General features: G+C 40.7%; 1 protein-coding gene across 1 annotated transcript in view; it reads left to right on the top strand.

Annotated features, from left to right (window-relative positions):
• Nucleotides 1-18,564, top strand: part of LOC126190783 (uncharacterized) — a 62,094-nt gene extending 43,530 nt beyond the window's left edge. Inside the window, exon 3 of the mRNA XM_049931324.1 lies at nucleotides 15,489-18,564. Coding sequence (XP_049787281.1) covers nucleotides 15,489-15,771 — 283 coding nt within the window. The 3' untranslated portion in view covers nucleotides 15,772-18,564. The remainder of the gene's footprint in view (nucleotides 1-15,488) is intronic.
• Nucleotides 18,565-19,357: the final 793 nt, after the last annotated feature.

Here is a 19,357-nt window from a genome sequence, read left to right as displayed (position 1 = left end):
CCCCCCCCCCCCCCCCTTTTAAACCAACCAACCAAACCACAGTTTGAGGTGACTTTCCCAAAATCTGCCCATTTTCCTAGACCTCTCCAGTCCTTTTCCTTCACCTCTCTTCCTTCCCCTGCAACCCTTGTGCCTGAAGAAGGAGCCACTGGCTCTGACAGCTTGCCAATTACAACTGTCTTTTACATGTGTGTTCTGCTGCCGCTTGGTGAGTAGATGTTTTATCTATTCAGTTACATTTTTAAATACATAATTTCAATAATTTACAATTATAATTTCACATCTCAAATTAATTGAATACCGTATTTACTCGAATCTAAGCCGCACACGAATCTAAGCCGCACCTGAAAAATGAGACTCGAAATAAAGGGGAAAAAAAAAAAAAATTCCCAAATCTAAGCCGCACCTGAAATTTGAGACTCGAAATTCAAGGGGAGAGAAAAGTTTTAGGCCGCACCTCCAAATTGAAACAAAGTTGGTCCATTGTAATATAAGACACAATTTAGGTCGAATGAATGACGATACAGCTACAGTAGTTTGGTTCGAGTCGTAAGCTTAGCAGTTCAGCTTTACCAGGTAGCCATTGCTATGTGTCAGGCGCTCCGTCCGTATTTATATGGCTACCCTTCCTTTTTCACGTGCTTCGTCTGGTTTGAATCGATTGCTTATTTTGCTTTGATCTGATGAGTGCCGTTTTCTATGTTACGTCAGTCACTCTAAGCTGAAAATACATTACTATACTGTGTCATCCATTGTTTGTCGCATTCTGATAGTGCGTGTTTACGGCCTGTCGCTGCTCGCGGCATGGCTTGCTTTTGTGCGTGCTACCGCCGCCTACAATTAATAAAAGAGAGGAATCGTCTCATTAGCGAAACAATGGCAAGAGACTGCTATTTGTTGTTACTTACACTGCTGCTTTCTTTGATAATGATCAACAAGAACCAAATAATAGACTGCGTATGATAGAACATGTTCTGAACGAGAGTTTGGCGAAAATTTTTCTCCGTTTGAAAATCTTTGCTGCCGCTTCTTTAGTACATCAAATTCTGCACAGAATTTAGTCATCTTAGATTTAAAAATCTAGTCAGTTGCCGTGCTTCATTTCTGACTGTATCACTATTAGGCATAAGAGTAATACGAATATAAACATGACACGATACGTATATTCTTCTGCGTTTGCTGTTGTCTCACTCTAGTTTCGTAGTTTATTAGGTGGACAGGATTTAAATGAGAGAAGCAAACACGAAAGAATACATGGCAAAATGTTTATATTCGTATTATTCTTATGGTGAAGAGAATACTGCATGTGATTCACATTTCATCAGGTTCCTATTAGCAACCATCTCTTCTCACAGGTAGGAAAAAATTCAGAACGTAGAGTTGGCCATACTGACAAAAATCCCAGTCTTGCCAGTCGGATTTTCGTAGTACATTGAAATTCTGTTACATTCGAAGATGAACAATACGGAATTTGTATTTACTTCGTTGGATAATGTATGAAAATGCAGTGGTCGAAACTCGGGCGGAGAAAAAAAGCTCGTCTTCCAATTTTTATTTTTTTTTTATTTATTTATTTATTTTTTTTTTTTTTTATTTGCTGACGCAGAGGTTTTGGCGCCAGTATTTATCTTTGTGCCTACAAAGGATGCCTGTGTAGCGCTACATACCGTATTTACTCGAATCTAAGCCGCACTTTTTTTCCGGTTTTTGTAATCCAAAAAACCGACTGCGGCTTAGAATCGAGTGCAAAGTAAGCGGAAATTCTGAAAAATGTTGGTAGGTGCCGCCACAACTAACTTCTGCCGTCGAATATATGTAGCGATTCACATGCATGCTTTTCAGGCACAAAGATAAATACTGGCGCCAAAACCTCTGCATCAGTAAATAAATAAAAAAAAGGTGGAAGACGAAATTTTTTCTCCGCCCCGAGTTTCGACCACTGCATTTTCATACATTATCCAACGAAGTAAATACAAATTCCGTATTGTTCGTCTTCGAATGTAGCAACATTTCAATGTACTGTACTACGAAAATCCGACTGGCAAGACTGTTTGGGATGTTTGTCAATATGGCCAATTCTACGTTCTGAATTTTTTCTACCTATGAGAAGAGATGGTTGCTAATAGGAACTTTTATGAATTGTGAATCACATGCAGTATTCTCTTCACCATAAGAATAATACGTATATAAACATTTTGCCATGTATTCTTTCGTGTTTGCTGGTATCTCATTTAAATCCTGTCTGCTTAATAAACTACGAAACTAGAGTGAGACAACAGCAAACGCCGAAGAATATACATATCATTTCATGTTTCTATTCGTATTATTCTTATGCCTAATAGTGATACAGTCAGAAATGAAGCACGTCAATTGACTAGATTTTTAAATCTAAGATGACTAATTTCTGTGCAGAATGTTATGTACTAAAGACGTCTGCAAAGATTTTCAAACAGAGAAAAATTTTCGCTAAACTCTCGTTCAGAACATCTTCTATCATACGCAGTCTATTATTTGGTTCTTGTTGATCATCAAAGAAAGCAGCAGTGTTAGTAACAACAAATAGCAGTCTCTTGCCATTGTTTCGCTAATGAGACGATTCCTCTCTTTTTCTTTTTTTAATTGTAAGCGGCGGTAGTGCGCACAAAAGCAAGCCACGCCGCGAGCGGCGACAGGCCGTAAACACTGATTATCAGAATGCGACAAACAGTGCATGACACAGTACAGTAATGCATTTTCAGCTTAGAGTGACGTAAACACCTATAACAAAGAGAACGGCACTTATCAGATCAAAGAAAAATAAGCAATCGATCCAAACCAGACGAAGCACGTGAAAAAGGAAGGGTACCCGTATAAATATGGACGGAGCGCCTGACGCATAGCAATGGCTACCTGGTAAAGCCTAACTGCTAAGCTTACTAGGCGAACCAAACTACTGTAGCTGTATCGTCATTCATTCGACCTAAATTGTGTCTCATATTACAATGGACCAACTTTGTTTCGATTTGGAGGTGCGGCCTAAAACTTTACTCTCCCCTTGAATTTCGAGTCTCATATTTCAGGTGCGGCTTAGATTCGGGAAAATTTTTTTTCCTTGATTTCGAGTCTCATTTTTCAGGTGCGGCTTAGATTCGAGTGCGGCTTAGATTCGAGTAAATACGGTATATCCGACGGCAGAAGTTAGTTGTGGCGGCACCTACCAACATTTTTCAGAACTTCCGCTTACTTTGCACTCGATTCTAAGCCGCAGGCGGTTTTTTGGATTACAAAAACCGGAAAAAAAGTGCGGCTTAGATTCGAGTAAATACGGTAGCACATAAAAATTGGTTTTTGTCTGAATTTTATGTTACGATAAAAGTTTAGACAGAAATAAGCCTTCTTGATGATGACACTGGAAAAATAGCTAAGTAAACAATACCATAAATGCCATACATAAACGTGTTAATATCCAGAACTAATTAAGTGCTAATGTTCCTACCATGTTTTGGAAGTCAGCTGCTTGAATATTGGGCCTGGTCTTAAACTCGGAATTATAGAATGACAGCTTTATCTGGCACATATCTCAGTAACACTAATGATAAGTAAAAAAAGAAAAAAAAAATCATTTAAGGAGGTGAATAAGAAAACAATATAGGAATGGGTCCCAACTTGCTGCAGAGGGACTCCTGATATTTTACCCATCGGCCTTTCCTTCTTGCAGTTGAACGAACTTCTTACCTACTTCCTTTGCAATTCCAGTTTATTGTTCCACCAAAGTACATTCCTGTTTTGTGGACAACTTGGTGATTGGACAGTTTTCTAAGTATATGGTCATTATGGCAAATGTCACTTCATCTGCCATTTCATCTAAATCTACTGGATTTATTCTCGGAGTTTTAACTTCAGAAAGTATGAGTTTAGGTCTTTTCTGTATGTAACCCCATCTGTTTTCGTAGGTTTCCTGTAGGCCATGGTATGTTTAACGCGCATTTCAACCCCAAACATAATATACATCTTCATCTACATCTATACTCTGTGAAGCACAGGACAGAGGGTACATCCCGTTGTAACAGTTATTAGGGTTTCTTCCCATTCCATTCACCTTTAAATGCCTCTGTGCGTGCAGTAATTAATATAACCTTGCCCGCAGAATCCCTATGTGAGTAATGCACCATCGAGCTGTAGTATCCACTGGGGGGCCGAACTGCACATTAACCCTGGGTTCGGTGTGGGGTGGCGGTCGGGTAAATGGACTGCTGTCGCCTGTTGTGGGGTTGTGAACCACTGAGGGCTATGATGGGGACGAAGCCTCTCTGTTGCTTCTAGGTCCTCAGTTCCGTACAGTACAATACAATATCTTACCTTGTGATCAGTCCTGAATATCATTCTCATTGTAATCACAATCAGTGGCCTAGTATCCACTGCGGGGTCCCCATGGTCTTGCCAGCACTATACAAGGTGTTCGTAAATTCCCGTTACAAACTTCTAGGACTTGTAGAGGGGAGTGAGTACATAATAGTTTGAATAGGAACCAGTGTTCAGAAAAATACCATTTCCGTTCTATGACAGTTTCAGTTCAGGTATTTAATTCATCCAGTTCTGCTTGAGCAAGTGAATTAGGCATGTTGCAGTACAATTATTATATAACAATTCAAAAGAAAACATAAAGGAACATCTGTTTCTCACTTAAGCACATTTGTTTGTATTAACACTTGGACATTGTGTGCTTACATAATTCAAAAACAAAATAGAATGGATTACAACAGTGGCTCAAAATGGTGATCACCAGCATTGTTACAGACATTCTACCTATGAAGTATGTTCTGGTACACACTCTCCATCCCACCTGGTGTTTCTTCAGTTTCTAGTGCAGTGGACAAAACTTGCACCAGTAGATCTTCCTCTGTCTCTAAAGGAGTGTCATAAATTAAACTTCGCATAGAACTGTAGAAGTAGTAGACCATAGGAGATAAATTTGATGATCGCGGCGGCCACACAATTGGACCACCCCGGCCTTTCCCTTTTTCACCATGTTGTCTGTTGAGATGTCTCCAAACCACAAGTGAGAAGTGGCATCATGCTGACACCACATTTCCTGACGTACATTCAGTGGCACAGCTTCCAAGGATGGGCCTGATTTGTTTTGTAGGAAGATTGCATACCAGGACCAGCAGCTGTGAGATCTTTCTCTTTCCTTAAGAAGACATGGACACATTATTGTAGCAGGAATTTCTGAACACCCAGACTCTTGGGATGTTGTAACTAAATTTTACTATTAATTCAGCCCAGACATCCACAGTAGCATGAAAATAAATTGCTACTATGGTTCAATAAAATGGGTGGCATTTTGTGTGCTAGTTATTGATAATTAAACATCTTCTTTACAGGATGGACCTGTAACAGAATGTGGCAACACAATAAGTAACGTTTATTGATAGTTAAGATACAAAACTTAACTTTATTAACAGTTTGATGCATGGCACTTCATGTCCTACATGTAATACAGTTAACTATAATAACTTTTCCGTTTCTTGGCAGTCTATAATTTAATCACTATAACTGAAAGTATTATGCAGACACACGTTTGACTGTCCTAGCTTTGTAAATTGTGGCTGCTATGTTCTAAACAGAAATCGTGAACTGGGCCCCATACTCTAACTGCAGGAAATGTTTGAATTGTTGAAACTAGGTGAACTAGAGAACTGTGGCATTTCAGAAACTGAACTGAGCTGTCTGACTGCAGGATATGAACTGTGAGAGTGCCCATGTTATGTCACCTTTTCTGCCTGTCAATAGAAGGATCTCCATCCTTGCCAGTACTAGTTAGGAACAATGTAGTCCACTGTTGACAGCACTCCCTCTGGCAGCCGGGAACAATGTGATTCGCTGATGGATGTGACAGTGGAAGCAGGAAGTGGTCCCAAATAGTGGCCATCATCTGCAGACTGCTTCTCAGAACTGAAAATGAACCAGGGGACTGATGCGCCTGGAGCGATGTACACAACACTTTCTCCCTACACTACAGTGCCACATCAATGAATGCTGTTGACTGCCAGCTCCAAGCCACAAGACTGGGTCCAGAAACATGGTTTGAGATTCTCTCAATAAAAAACCCCATTTATGCATTTCTGTAGGTTAAGAATAGCACAGTGTCACTGTGAGCTCTACCCAGGTAATCAGTTACGAGAACTTTTGAAATACACTGCTTTCAGAGTATTCTCCTCAATCGCAAATTGACATGGTTGCCTCATGTATACCAACTAAAATGAATTGCATGACAAAACCCAGCACTCTGCGGTTTCTTGGTAATAGATTGCTGGGAAGCAGATTGCACAGTTCTTATGATTTTACAAGTCATTAGTCCTGTCACACATGGCCATTGGTGCATTGCATACAGATCCATTGATTGTTGCACCTGTTCAATCCTGACCACATCGGTGTGAAGTTGGTGACTCGAGCTTTTTGCACAACTTCCATAAACACTCTTCTAGTAGAGGCTGTCAGAATCCATTCCACATTCCTTCGTATAGCAAGCCAAGTGGTAATTAGAGAAAATTAACTGGCTCATCAAAAGGCCAAAAGAACTATAAACCTCAGAACCCCCATCGATGACGCATAGTCCCAACTTAATTCAATGAACGCTAAGAAGATTTGAAGAAGACAGCAAACCACAACACCTCTAAACATATTATGACTGATTAAGGGAGCCACAGCTATATGAAGGACCTTGCAAGTAGCCTCTTAGAGGGAATCAGTTTTACCATGCAGGCTAAGCATTGGTCACACTAGGTGCACTCTTGATTTTACTCTCAAAGAAATTGGCTGGCCACTATGTGAATGTGATGCAGTCCAGGACAGTGGCTCATATATATGTGTGGGATGCACAGCTGTAGCCAACATAAGGAACACTTAACTACATATCCTACTCATAAACACTGAAATAGCCATCAAGTGAACCCTGCAGTTTATAAGACTATCCAGTTGTTATGATAAACTAGAAGTCTCACTGCTTCTGTGTTGATATTGGGGATACGGGTTATTATAACACAAGCAGTAGAGGTACTGTATGACAACAGTGCTGCCTGTCTTCGCTCCAGGAAGTTGACACTATACGAGATCTGTTCAGAAAATTCCAGAATTTTGGCCACAAAATTTTTCTCTGCTTACCTTTTGCTTATTGTGCAAGCTTCTTCTCCGCCATTGATACGCTGCTCCCAACGCCATCTCCATTTCCAGATCGCATGAAGTGCCATCTGAAAATTTTCTTTTATCTTGTCTGTTGTTGCAAATCTTCGTCCTTTCTACCAGGTTTTCAACTTTGGAAATAATAATAATAAAAAAGTATGCATGAGCCAGGTCCGGAAGGTATGGAGGTGGATGCAGCACAGTGATTTCGTTTTTTGTGCAATAGTCACGCGCCAACAGAAGCGAATGTGCAGTGAGTTACCATGTTGCAGGAGCCATGAATTGTCCGCCACATTTCAGGCCGTTTCCTTCACAAATTTTCTCATAGGCATCGCAACACATCCCGATAGTACCATCGATTAACAGTTTGTCCCTGCGGCACAAATTCACGATGAAATAATCCTTCAAAGTCAAAGAAAACTATCAGCATGGCTTTGACATTTGACCTGACCTGATGAGCTTTTTTAGTTTAGGAGAAGCTTTCCTGACCCATTGTGAACAATGAATGTTTTCCTCAACATCATAACAATATTCCCACATCTCATTGCCAGTTATGATTATCTTAAGGAACATCTTGTTCTCATTTGTGTGATCCAAAAGCTTGGCATTTGCAAGGCAAATTTCTTTCTGACTCGTGAGCTATGGAACGAACTTGGTGGCAACATGATGCATTCTAAGATGCTGTGTCAGGATTTCATGACATGATCCAACTAAAATGTTACATTCTTCTGCAATTTCTCAGCCAGTCTTCGATTGGCGCACACAATTTTGTTGACTTTCCTGACATGAGTGTTGTTGGTAGACAGAAGGGTGTCCTGAACTATAATCATCTTTAACTTCCGTCTGGCCATTTTTAAATTGTGTGAACCATTTGTAACAACGAGTACGGCTTCCTGAATCATTTGGTTTGTCTCTGTAAAGCTTTTTTTTACACTAAAATTTAATGCAGACACATTGCTCCTCGAACTCTGCTATCTTCAAATTTGCAAACAGTGTGACACAACAATCTACTCAATACAGCCCCTCAGGGCCTCAGCATACATTTGCTGAGTATGGCCTTGGTGACCCAAGGGTTCCTGAGCGAGGGACTGCTAAGCGCCACCAGTCCTCTGTCACCATAAGCTCTGGTCACATTTCAGGACCACCGTGCGATGCAGCAGTGGAATGTTGTGTGTTTTGTAGAACAGTGGTCTTGGCTTCACCGCCTGGAAGGTACACACCTCTTAAAAAAAAAACTCAACCTCAAGGTGTGCTATATGCTGATGAAGTGAATTGCTGCTGAGGTAAAACAGTCTTTAGCGGACAACCTCTGGGACAGGCTTGCTCAGACATGCAGGGCTCTGCCTCTGCTGACGGTTGTTTCCCTAGCGTCTCATGGGATCCCTATGGAATGGTCTCAACAAACTACTACTTCTGATGGGACGGGTGTACCATCAGGCAGTACCTACACCCACTTCTCAAAGAGAGCTTGGTTGGTCAGTCCTCCTGAAAAAAAGTCTCAGAATCGTAGGAACAGGGCATTAGTGTGCCATAACACTTTCATTGTAATCAAGTGAACAGGGGGAACCTTTGAGAAGATATCCCATTTCTATATTCACAAGCCATTGGAAGGTATTGCTGGGTCTGTGAAAGGTGTCAAACGACTTCGTAATTATACACTTTTAGTTGAAACTGCGAATTCCAACCAAATATCTAAAAGTATGCTTCTGGGATGTAAGGCCTTAGGTGACTACCCAGTCAAGGCTGATTTGCATAACACCCTTAACTTTAGTAAGTTTGTAGTTACCTGCTCTGATATAATAAAGGTGGACCCCGCAGAGTTGCGTGAAATATGGGCATCACGGAAGTGCAAAGTTATACGAGGAGAGTCAATGGCAAATTGGAAAAATCAACAACATTTATTCTAATGTTTAGTATTCCAGAGTTACCTGAAAACATCCTCCTTAAGGTTCGCCCATTTGTTCCTAACCCAATGCAATGCTACAAATGTCAAAGATTTAGCCATACCATTGTGGGATTTAATGAGAAGGCTGCGTGTGGCAATTGTTGAGGCTCAGCTCACAAGTCGGGCAATTCTCGTACACTTCCTCAGAAATTTGTAAAATACTCCGAGGATCACCCAGTACGGAACAGAAAGTGTGGCATTTTCAACGAGGAAAGGAAAATTCAGAAGTTGAAAGTAAAGAGACGCATACCCTATGGTGAAGCTAAAGAAGCTTTCAAAGCTATTCAACCACCGGTTATTGCTACTTCTTTTGCATCAGCCCTTAAGACACCAGTCGCTAAGTGTGATGCCTCCACACAACCTCAGACCATAGATTCAAGTATGAGCACATGCACTTGTCGATGTACCTGTCGGGCACACACTCCACTTGCAACTGATGTCGTTCGGAAGCCATCAGCACTAGGCTTACTGCCTAAGCCACATACCACTATCCAACATCAGAAGCCAACTAAGCCATCCCTGCAGTCCAGGCAACACCTCGTCCCATCAGGAAAGAAAAACATCCTTATAAAAGTAGTATTAAGTCCAAGAAAGCGGCAGTTAAACCTTCGGATCGATGAGCTCTCTCCCTTTCTGATGGGGTTATGGACTTCCAACTGGAGGAACCCGAGAGCAAGGAACTGGCTAATGTTCCCCCCGACCTCCCCGGTAACTCACCACCTCCGAGGGAGAAAGCAAAGAACAACCATTGCTAACCAGTGGCTTCCACAGGGACTTCTGTGTTGCAGTGGAATTTGAATGGATATCACTCACGTTTGGAAGAATTGCAGCTACTGGTCCGGTAGAAACCTTTCTGCATCTGCTCGCAAGAAACGCATCTTGAAGTCACTGACACACCTGCATTATGGGGCTACCACGCATACGGGAAGGACATACTACTGGAGACAGGGCTAAAGGTGGAGTGGCTATTTTCCCTGATGACAGATGCTACCCCTCTCCTGTCCCTCTTACCATGACCATGTAAGCAGTTGCTGTGAAAGTTCTCGCACCCTTTAATATCATGGTGTGTTCTTTGTACCTGGCCCCCTAATGATGCTTTGGATGCAGACGCACTGGCAGAACTCTTCCAGGCACTCCCACACCCATTCCCCCTTGTGGGGGACTTCAATACCCACAATGTGCTGTGGGGCTCTGCTCCAGGGGTTGGATGATCAAGCGACTCATTCATTCTGAGAATATCTGCCGTCTGAATGCGGGTCAGATGACTTAATTTTCCACAGCTACAGGGTCTTTTTATGCCTTTGACCTTTGTTTTTGTTCCCCAGCTATTGCAGACTCAGTTCAGTGGAAAGTGGCTCCAGAATTACATTCTAGTGACCACTTCCCAGTGTGGATCCGTCTGCCGAATAGGATGGTGGCTAATAGGAGTCCACGCAGATGGATGATACAAAGGGCAAATTGGTTACAGTATAGTTGACAGGCTATTTTTGAACAAAAGGATTGTGCACAGGAGGCGGTGGCCCAATCACTTGTGAGATCCAAAGGGTTGCGCAGAATCCACCCCCAGGTCTAGTAACCACCTCAGACGATGGCCTGTATCTTGATGAAATGACGATTGTCAATTGACAATCAGGGCCAGACGAACAGCTCTGCGGAACTTCAAACACTGTCCAACTGCAGACAATCTTCATACCTTCAAGTCTGCAAGAGCACATGGGAGGTGAGTGATCAAAGAATGGAAGAGGGCTTCTTGGAAGAAATTCATGACTTCCATTAATTGGTGTACTTCCACTGCGCAAGTTCGGGAATCAGTAAGACGGATTTCAGGTAAGGGTAGTACACGTCCCCTTACGGCCTTGTCAAATAATGGGGTCTTGGAGGGCATGCCAGAAGACATGGCTTATGTTTTTGCTGAACACTTCTTTATTGTTACTAGGTCATCCATACAAGCTCCTGCTGTTCAGGTATTCTGTAGGACTGCAGAGATGAGGAAGCTCAATTTCTTGTCGCATAATGAGGAATTTTACAACCTTCCATTCTCCTTGTGGGAACTGGAATTGTCTGCAGCCAGAGACACAGTTCCAGGACCTGGTGAGATCCATTACACCACGCTTCGCCACCTGTGCCCTGAAGCAAAAGGACAGCCCCTCTCTTGTTTCAATCAGATCTGGTTTGATGGACAGAACATCACGACTTGGAAGGAAGCAATACTAATTTCATTCTGGAAACCAGGCAAGGACTGTTGCACCCCTAACAGTTGTCGGATTGTCGCCCTTACCAGTTGTATGGGTAAAGACTCTTGAATGCATGGTCACCTGCCGCCTCGTCTGGCTAATCGAGACCCGAGGTCACTTGCGCCGCTCAGGTGCTACCATTCCACCCTTGACAACTTAATTGCACCAGAGACAGCGCTACAGGAATCCTTCTTATGCTGAAACCATTTGTTTTGTGTTTTTGACCTTGAAAAATCATATGACACTACTTGGAGGTACAACATCCTTCGCCAACTTCATGAATGGGGACTACTTGGACGGGTCACCGTTTTTGTTATCACATTGGCAATGCCATGTCTGATTGCTATGTTCAGGAGAATTGGTGCCTCAGGGCTGTGTCCTCAGTGTCACATTGTTTGCCATTGCTATCAATGGCATTTCCTCTGCAGTCAACTGCTCTTTGTGTGTGGAGGACTTTGCCATCTTCTACTCTTCCTCTCATCTTACGACGATGGCAAGGCAGCTACAGCTGTCTGTTAAGAGGCCGGAAGCCTGAGCCTGGACAACTGGTTTTCGGTTCTCACCAGAGAAGACTTCATGTGTCAATTATGACCATGCTTGTTGGAGTTTTAACCAATCAGTGCTCACAATGTGGGACAATAGTTTGTTTTCAAGAAACTGCCCACTTTTTGCGTTTATTATTTGACTCGAAATTAACTTGGCTTCCACATCTGAAAGACCTATGAACGAAGGGCTTCCAGTCATTGAATATTTTGAGATGCCTTGGTGGCAAAACATGGGGAGCAGACAGGTCCCGCCCCCTACAGTTTTATAAGACATTTGTTCGATCACACTTAGATTATGGTAGCGTTGTCTACGGATTGGCCCATCCTTCCTACCTCAGGATGTTAGATGCTGTCCACCATGAGGGCATTCAGATTTCTGCTGGAGCCTTTCGGACCAGCCCAGTTCAGAGTCTGTGTGTAGAGGCTGGTGAACCACCACTCTCGGTTTTGACTCGACAGGCACTGAAAATCTCAGCGTCACCTCAGTCATTGGCATTTTGTTCAGTGGTCCAACCCACCTTCGAACGACAAGTCATTTGGTATATGTGCTACAGACTGTCTCAAGGATCTGGATCTCTCGGGCATCAAAATACACAACCAGGGAATGGAATGCACTGCTGCCTTGGCGTCATCACAGGGCCAAAGTTAAGCTTGACACAGTACAAGAAAACTTGTGCTCCAGATTTTGTTTTTACAGCTTTGTTTTCGTCTATTTTAAGTACGTACCACAGTTTTATCATTATGGATGGAACCCAGCAGGAGAATGCTCTCGGTTGTTCTGCTGTTTTCCCTGATAGGGTTTTTAAAGTGTGTCTTCCAGAACAATTTATAAATTATGTTGTGGGGTTAATGGCATTCTGATGGCACTGGAGAGGGTTCACAGAGATCACTGTACAAGGTTTCTTGTCTGTTCCGACTCTCTTAATGCACTGCAAGTGCTTCACCAAATGTATCCATTAGACCTGCTGATTCAGCTCATGCATGACTGCTTACAGTGGCTCCAACACTGTGGCAAGGAGGTGATCTTTTGCTGGGTACCTGGCCACATTGGGATACAGGGCAACGACAAAGCTGCCAAGGGAGCATGTTGGGATAGTGCTGTCCATCAATGTCCCATCCCTTTGCATGCCGTCATCTCATTTTGTGCCAGATGCATCATGCGTCAGTGGGAGACTGAACCGTCGCAGGTGACGGACAACAAATTGTGGTCGCTCAAATCACCACAAAGGCTAGGTGGAATTCATTTAAGCCTCGCCACTGGAAGGAGGGTTTGCTCACCAGACTGCGCATCGGGCAGAGCCCTTTCACACATGACTTCCTCCTCTGGTGGTAGGATCCACTACTCTGTGAAGTTTGTGGCGTGCCGCTTTCAGTTCAGCATATTGTGGCTACGTGTGCTATATACTGATATTAGCGCAGCCCTTAGTCTCGCTGGAGATCTGCCCACCATCCTCGCTGATGTCGATACCAGTGTTACAAGAGTGGTGAAATTTTGTGAACTGTCAGACCTAATCCCTAAACTGCTGGGGAAGGGCGGCACACCTTAATACATTATAAACTGCTCTGCATGTGGGGACAACCGTCATCCCAACCCATGAGATTTTCATGCTGACTTTTCGTCAGGGCGCTGATGACCATGATGTTGAGTGCCCCCTCAACCCAGATCATCATACACGACACAGCACTGAACAAGTAACAGACATACAATAATGAAACTTATGGCAGTTACACATAAACACAGGTGTGTGCAGGGATGTCAACCACATTTCGCTCCAACACACCATTTGCGTGAAATTACGAATGTTCCAGAATTTTTGAACAGACCTCATATTTCTTTCATTTATTGATATTATGAGGGACCTGATAATGACAGATTCGATTAAAAACAAATTACAAACTGTATATACACTTGTTTTAACCAATATTCTGCATCCCACCATATGACATAGATTGTTTCACACTGAAATCTTAAAGCAAACAGAACGCATCACAAATAATTATACTGAAATAAAATTGTGAAGTATATTTGAGCATTGTCAGCATGCACATGATCTGTACTCTAATGCCCTTTTAACACTGACTCAGCCATTAAGCACTCGTGCCAAGCAATAACGGAAAGCATTGTCAACAGGTAGCGCTTACTCTGGAATGCTGGATGCAGGTAAATCAGCAGTAGTTGCATTAACATAAAATACACTCTGTGAGGAAGCATATTGGCAAGTTTAGGACCAAATGACAAATGTACCCCCTTTTCTTCCCATGTGCCCTATCTCTATAAAAATTTTGTATTCTGACTGTACGGTTCTGTTGAAGGATAATTATATTAATTCGGTTTTTTGTCTTCTTAAGCCGAAATAGGGGAGAGAGTGTCACTGACATGATACAGGATTTGGGAAACACGTTCTCTCAATGTGAAAATATTTTGTTGACACCGACCCACATAGGGAGAAATGATCATCATAATAAAATAAGGGAAATCAGAGCTCATACAGAAAGAAATAAGTGTTCATTTTTTTCCTGCACTTTTCTTCAATATTGGAATACCAGAGAATTATTGTGAAGATGGTTCAATGCATCCTCTGCTAGGCACTTAAGTGTGATTTGCAGAATATGTTTGTAGATGAATGGCAGATATATTGACGTGGGAGGATACAGGATCCTCACAGGGTGACCCTCTCCCCGTAGTTTGAGCACAGAGAGGCCACCAGCTAGGCCACACTCCCTTAACTCGACCAAAGTGCTACTACAACAACATAATTGAAAGCCACCTATCCTACTTAAAACTCTAGAAATGGGACAGGCTTTAACATAACAATATCTGGCCACATGTAATGAAAATTGTTCCAGTGTTTTTCTTTTTCCTTCACATCTTTAACAACTTTTTGAGCATTCAGTCATTGAGTGGTCTGATGACGATGCAAAATACCCATGCACAATAACAATAATTATTATATTTTACTCCGCTGAGGCTAAAACTTGCTCGTCATGCCCCAAGATACATACTGCTTACCCTCCTATAGAGCCCTTCTTTTCTGTTTTAGTTTCTATTTATTGAGTTACTTCCTTTATTCCTTTTTTACCTACATTATTCTTTCTCCTTCTCACATCTACCTCCCTCCCCTCTCTCTCTCTCTCTGTTTTTCCTCCACCTCCATTTTAGTTTTTAATTTCTCTCAGTGTTTGACTTCCGATCTCTCCCACTCTGTGCTTGTTTCTTCTGTAGACTGAAGCAGAAGCTTAGTACTGCCTGGACATTCTGAATTTCTGTAACTTTAACATAAAAAAGCAGAATGGAAAGTATCTAAAAAACACCATTGCATTTAATAGCAAACTGAGTGATGAACCCAAAGAAATAGTTATAAATGTATGATAACTTTATGTGCATCACCTGATCGTCTTTGCCCTTGTGTGTTTTCTTTAGTTTTATTGCTTCTGTACTTTCTTCTTGTAAAATATGTAATTTCACAACTCCTTGCTTCCTCACACTATAATTTTGCTCACAACAATAGTTTCAACTCTTCAGTTTAATGAAACAGCAAACAGTCTGCCGACTTTAGCCATAAAATGCTGTTTTCTGGCTTAATTAGTTCTTTGCCATTACAGGCTGCCGTCGAGGAACTGCTTGAATGACATACGTTCTCATGACTGTCAGAAACAAATGCAATTGAAACAGGAGCTGGTGGCTTTAGTAGAAAAAGAAGAAGCAGAGGTAGAAAAAATGAAGATGAAAGTAGAAGATGCAAGAAAACAATCTGCAAACCTTCAAAGCAAGGTTTCAAACTTGACTGAAATTTCTTCCAAGCTAAACACGTGCACAGAGAGAATAGAAATACTACTAGAAAACTTAGTTTCAGACTTAGAACTTGGTCACTATATTTATGAGTGACTTCCAGCTGTTTGTGTCCCAGAAAGTACATACCTTTTCTGAGTGCAGCAGTTATGTCTCATGATCCAAATAATCATCGCACAGTTCAGTCTCTACCATATTTTGTAACAGTAGTTAAAAATGTGGATTTTATTTTTGTTATATTTCTTTGTGTACTGTAAATTGATAATTTTGATTAAGGGCTAAGACTCTGAAGGCTTCAAACTGCAGTTTTTCATTCACCAGATGTGGCTGCAGTTTCTATTAAAACCCGTAGTATTAATGTATGAAAAATAGCATTTTTTTAGTGCTTTGTATGTGCAATTTCTTTAGTTTTGATCTCATGTTGACAATAATTTTTATTTTGTGTATATGTATAGCAAAAGATTGATTGGTATGGTCCTTTGAACACTATAGATTTTAAATACTAATATCTGAATTTTATTAAAATCTGCTGTTATATTTTTATTTTGTAGCCAATGCACCCTGTCTCTCTAAAAATTTTGTATTCTGTCAATGCAGTTCTTTTGAAGGATAATTATGTTAGTTCTGCTTTTTGTCTGCTTGAGCTGAAATGTCAAGCAGTCATAGAAAGCAGTAAATGCAATCAAAGAGAAACAAATGAAAATCCTCTGACAATTCACCATCATGTTTGCAGTATTTGTGTAAAAACTAGTGTACAATTATGTTCTTACAGGAAAGCAGGATGTGTAGATCATTTTCTGCAAGCATGGGAAACCCCGACCTACCTCTTTGACTCCCCTGCCAGTAACACTAAATGATTGTGTTTAATGTAGAAAAGTGATCTACAGTCAGTTGAGTGGTTGTTGTTGTTGTTGTTGTTGTTGTCAACACTAGAATTCCTTTTATTGTAATTTTTGTAACCAGCAGCAATGATGCTTCCAAGGTTTTTATACTTTTTGGTGGAATGCAGAGGTAGCTACGTGGAGTGCAGTCCATGAGCCTTTGTAATCATCACAAGCTGTCAGCTAGAGACCTCAGTAGACAATGCAGTGAACATTCACATCTCATTGTGAGGAATAACTGCATTCAAATAGCTGAGCCATTCTGAGAGCTTAACCTCCTTGCCACTCCATCAATTAAGATTTACTCTGCATTTGTTCTACAGGCCATACTGTGGACAAAGTAACTGTCTCCAAATAGACCTTATATGCCCTAGGAGCAACATTTGTGAGTGTTCCATATTCTGTGCAGAATTTTTGATGCCTACAAATCCATTTTTGGGAGTGGTAAAGCGTACCACTGAAAATGAAACATTATATCAACACTGGATCACTGTCACTTACACAGTGTGTTCCCACCTGAGAGACTGTTAATATGGGAGGAAATGGGAAGGTGCTCCAAGATGACACAAAAACACGTCAAAGAAGCCATGATCCTTGACAGTGATCTTTGTGGGGGATAAGGGTAGCATTTCTGTGTTGACCTCAGAACTGAGAGAGTTACCATAAATGATGTCTAGCTGCTGCAATAACTTGATTACATTTTGGAGTATTTCAGATGAGTAAAATATTCCTCTGCTGTGGATATGCAAACTGCTTAGTAGCTATTGAGGCCCATGTGACTGAAAGACATTTGAAGAGCATGTACATTGCTTAAGATATGAACTGTAACCTTGGAGCAGTATGTGTATTGTTCTCTAGCCATGAAAAGGTGTTTCAGTCAAAACTAATGTCACATTGCTGTGTGGTTCACAGGATTCCAACTGCCTCCCACCTACGAACAGTCATACAGAACATTCTGATTACTTATTGACACATATTCTTCCAAGCAACATGAACAGATTTCATATCTGCCAGAGGCACTACTAAAGTTGGAGGGTAGTGGGGGGATCACCAACTTCTGTTGTCACATTCTTCTTATGGTAGTGCAAATGTCTTAGTAATATTAAAGATGATGACAGGCTAGTGTCATTTGTTACCTGTCTATAAAACAAAGCTGTTTTTCATAAATACCAGAAATGTTTAAACTGTCATCAATTGCTCTTTGTGCTGCCAGTGTTACTTCAGAAGACAGCTATCTTTATAACATCAACAAGGCTAGGGTCTGCTTTGTTCAAAGCTTTAATGATTCCCATATATGACAACATAAGCCAGACACTGGAGATTGCATTTGTGATGCTGCCCTGCAGATCAGTGACTCATGCCACATATGACTGATCTATTATTATTATTATTATTATTATTATTTGACATACTGGTTAAAGTTTAAAAAGCAAGCCACATTGTGATTTTGGTATATATTTTAAGTAAAATTAAATTTGAAAATAGAATATGATTTAGTTGGAACAACAAGCCAATGAATATCACCAGGCGGCTCAATTTTATTTGATAGTACCTAGAAAGTAACTGATTACTTAACTTTTCATGTAAGATAAATAGGTCCTAGGTTTTTGCACTTTAACTTCTTTTATTGCTTCCAGTAGCACTAGTTAAAATTACACTTTTGTATAAACTTCTCTTCTCTCTCAGCTCCAAGACAGAAGGTATTACTGATAAACAAACATTGTGTACTGATGAGTGCAAACATGATCTAGACCTTTCCATGTCCATAGCTGTGATTAACTTGAAACTGTGGTCAGTTGACAAGAGCAGTTGCTGAGGTATAAATATAACTCTAACAATGCAGACTCATTACTTAACATTTCACTGCAAATTTATTAATGTCATTCAAGTGCAATATCACACTTTGAAGAAAGAAAAAAGGTTTAACATAAAACAAATTTTGACGAAAGCTAATTTTCTGTGTGAAATTTTGAAAAATGCAATTTGTAAACAAGTAGTTGCAAATAACTATAAATTTATTAATTATTATTTCAACTGCTAACATTTTCACAAGAACCCATTTAGAAGTTGTATGTTTTAGTTTACGTTGTTTCGTAATACATTATGGAGTATACCATTGAAAAGAACCTTCATTATGTCATTTTTCTAGAGTTTTTCAAAGATTAATTTTACATTACCTGCAGTTTGGTATCAACAACTACATTTGATATAAGAATAGAGTTCTATGCTAGGCTCTTTATGTTATGCATATGTCCAGAATTTCATACAAAAAATTTGGGCATGAGATTCTGCCACAATATACATGAAGCAGATGAAGGAGAATTAGAAAGAGGTGAGGTTCCTAACCGTAACAAAAACTTACAAAGTGCAATAAGTACTACTGTCTACATAATACGAAAAAAACTTGGTGACTGATTAGATTAGATTCAGTTTTCATTTCATAGACTCAAAAAAATGAGATGATTCTCATGTGTGTGGAACATATCAGAAAGTATAACATAAAACATTTGAATATAATACTTACTACCTCGATCATTTGTCAGGAGTTTGTCGAAATTGGTGAATACAATATGGTAAACTGGAACAGCTAATATTTACAGAATTAACACAGAATGAAACATTGTTATGCACTATTAATAAATTTATCATACACAAAATACCTAACCTTGACTGTTGTGACCAAGTGCTGTCAAAACTGAAATCTAATGGACATTTTTACTTAAGCTGGCTTAACAGTCTCTGTTAAGATACTCAACTATTGAGTTGAAGGAGTTACGTGTCAGAAAGTGTTTCAAACTCTA

Source organism: Schistocerca cancellata, chromosome 6, assembly GCF_023864275.1.
Source record: "Schistocerca cancellata isolate TAMUIC-IGC-003103 chromosome 6, iqSchCanc2.1, whole genome shotgun sequence".
Lineage (NCBI taxonomy): Eukaryota > Metazoa > Arthropoda > Insecta > Orthoptera > Acrididae > Schistocerca > Schistocerca cancellata.
This window is presented reverse-complemented; position numbering and strand designations above follow the sequence as displayed.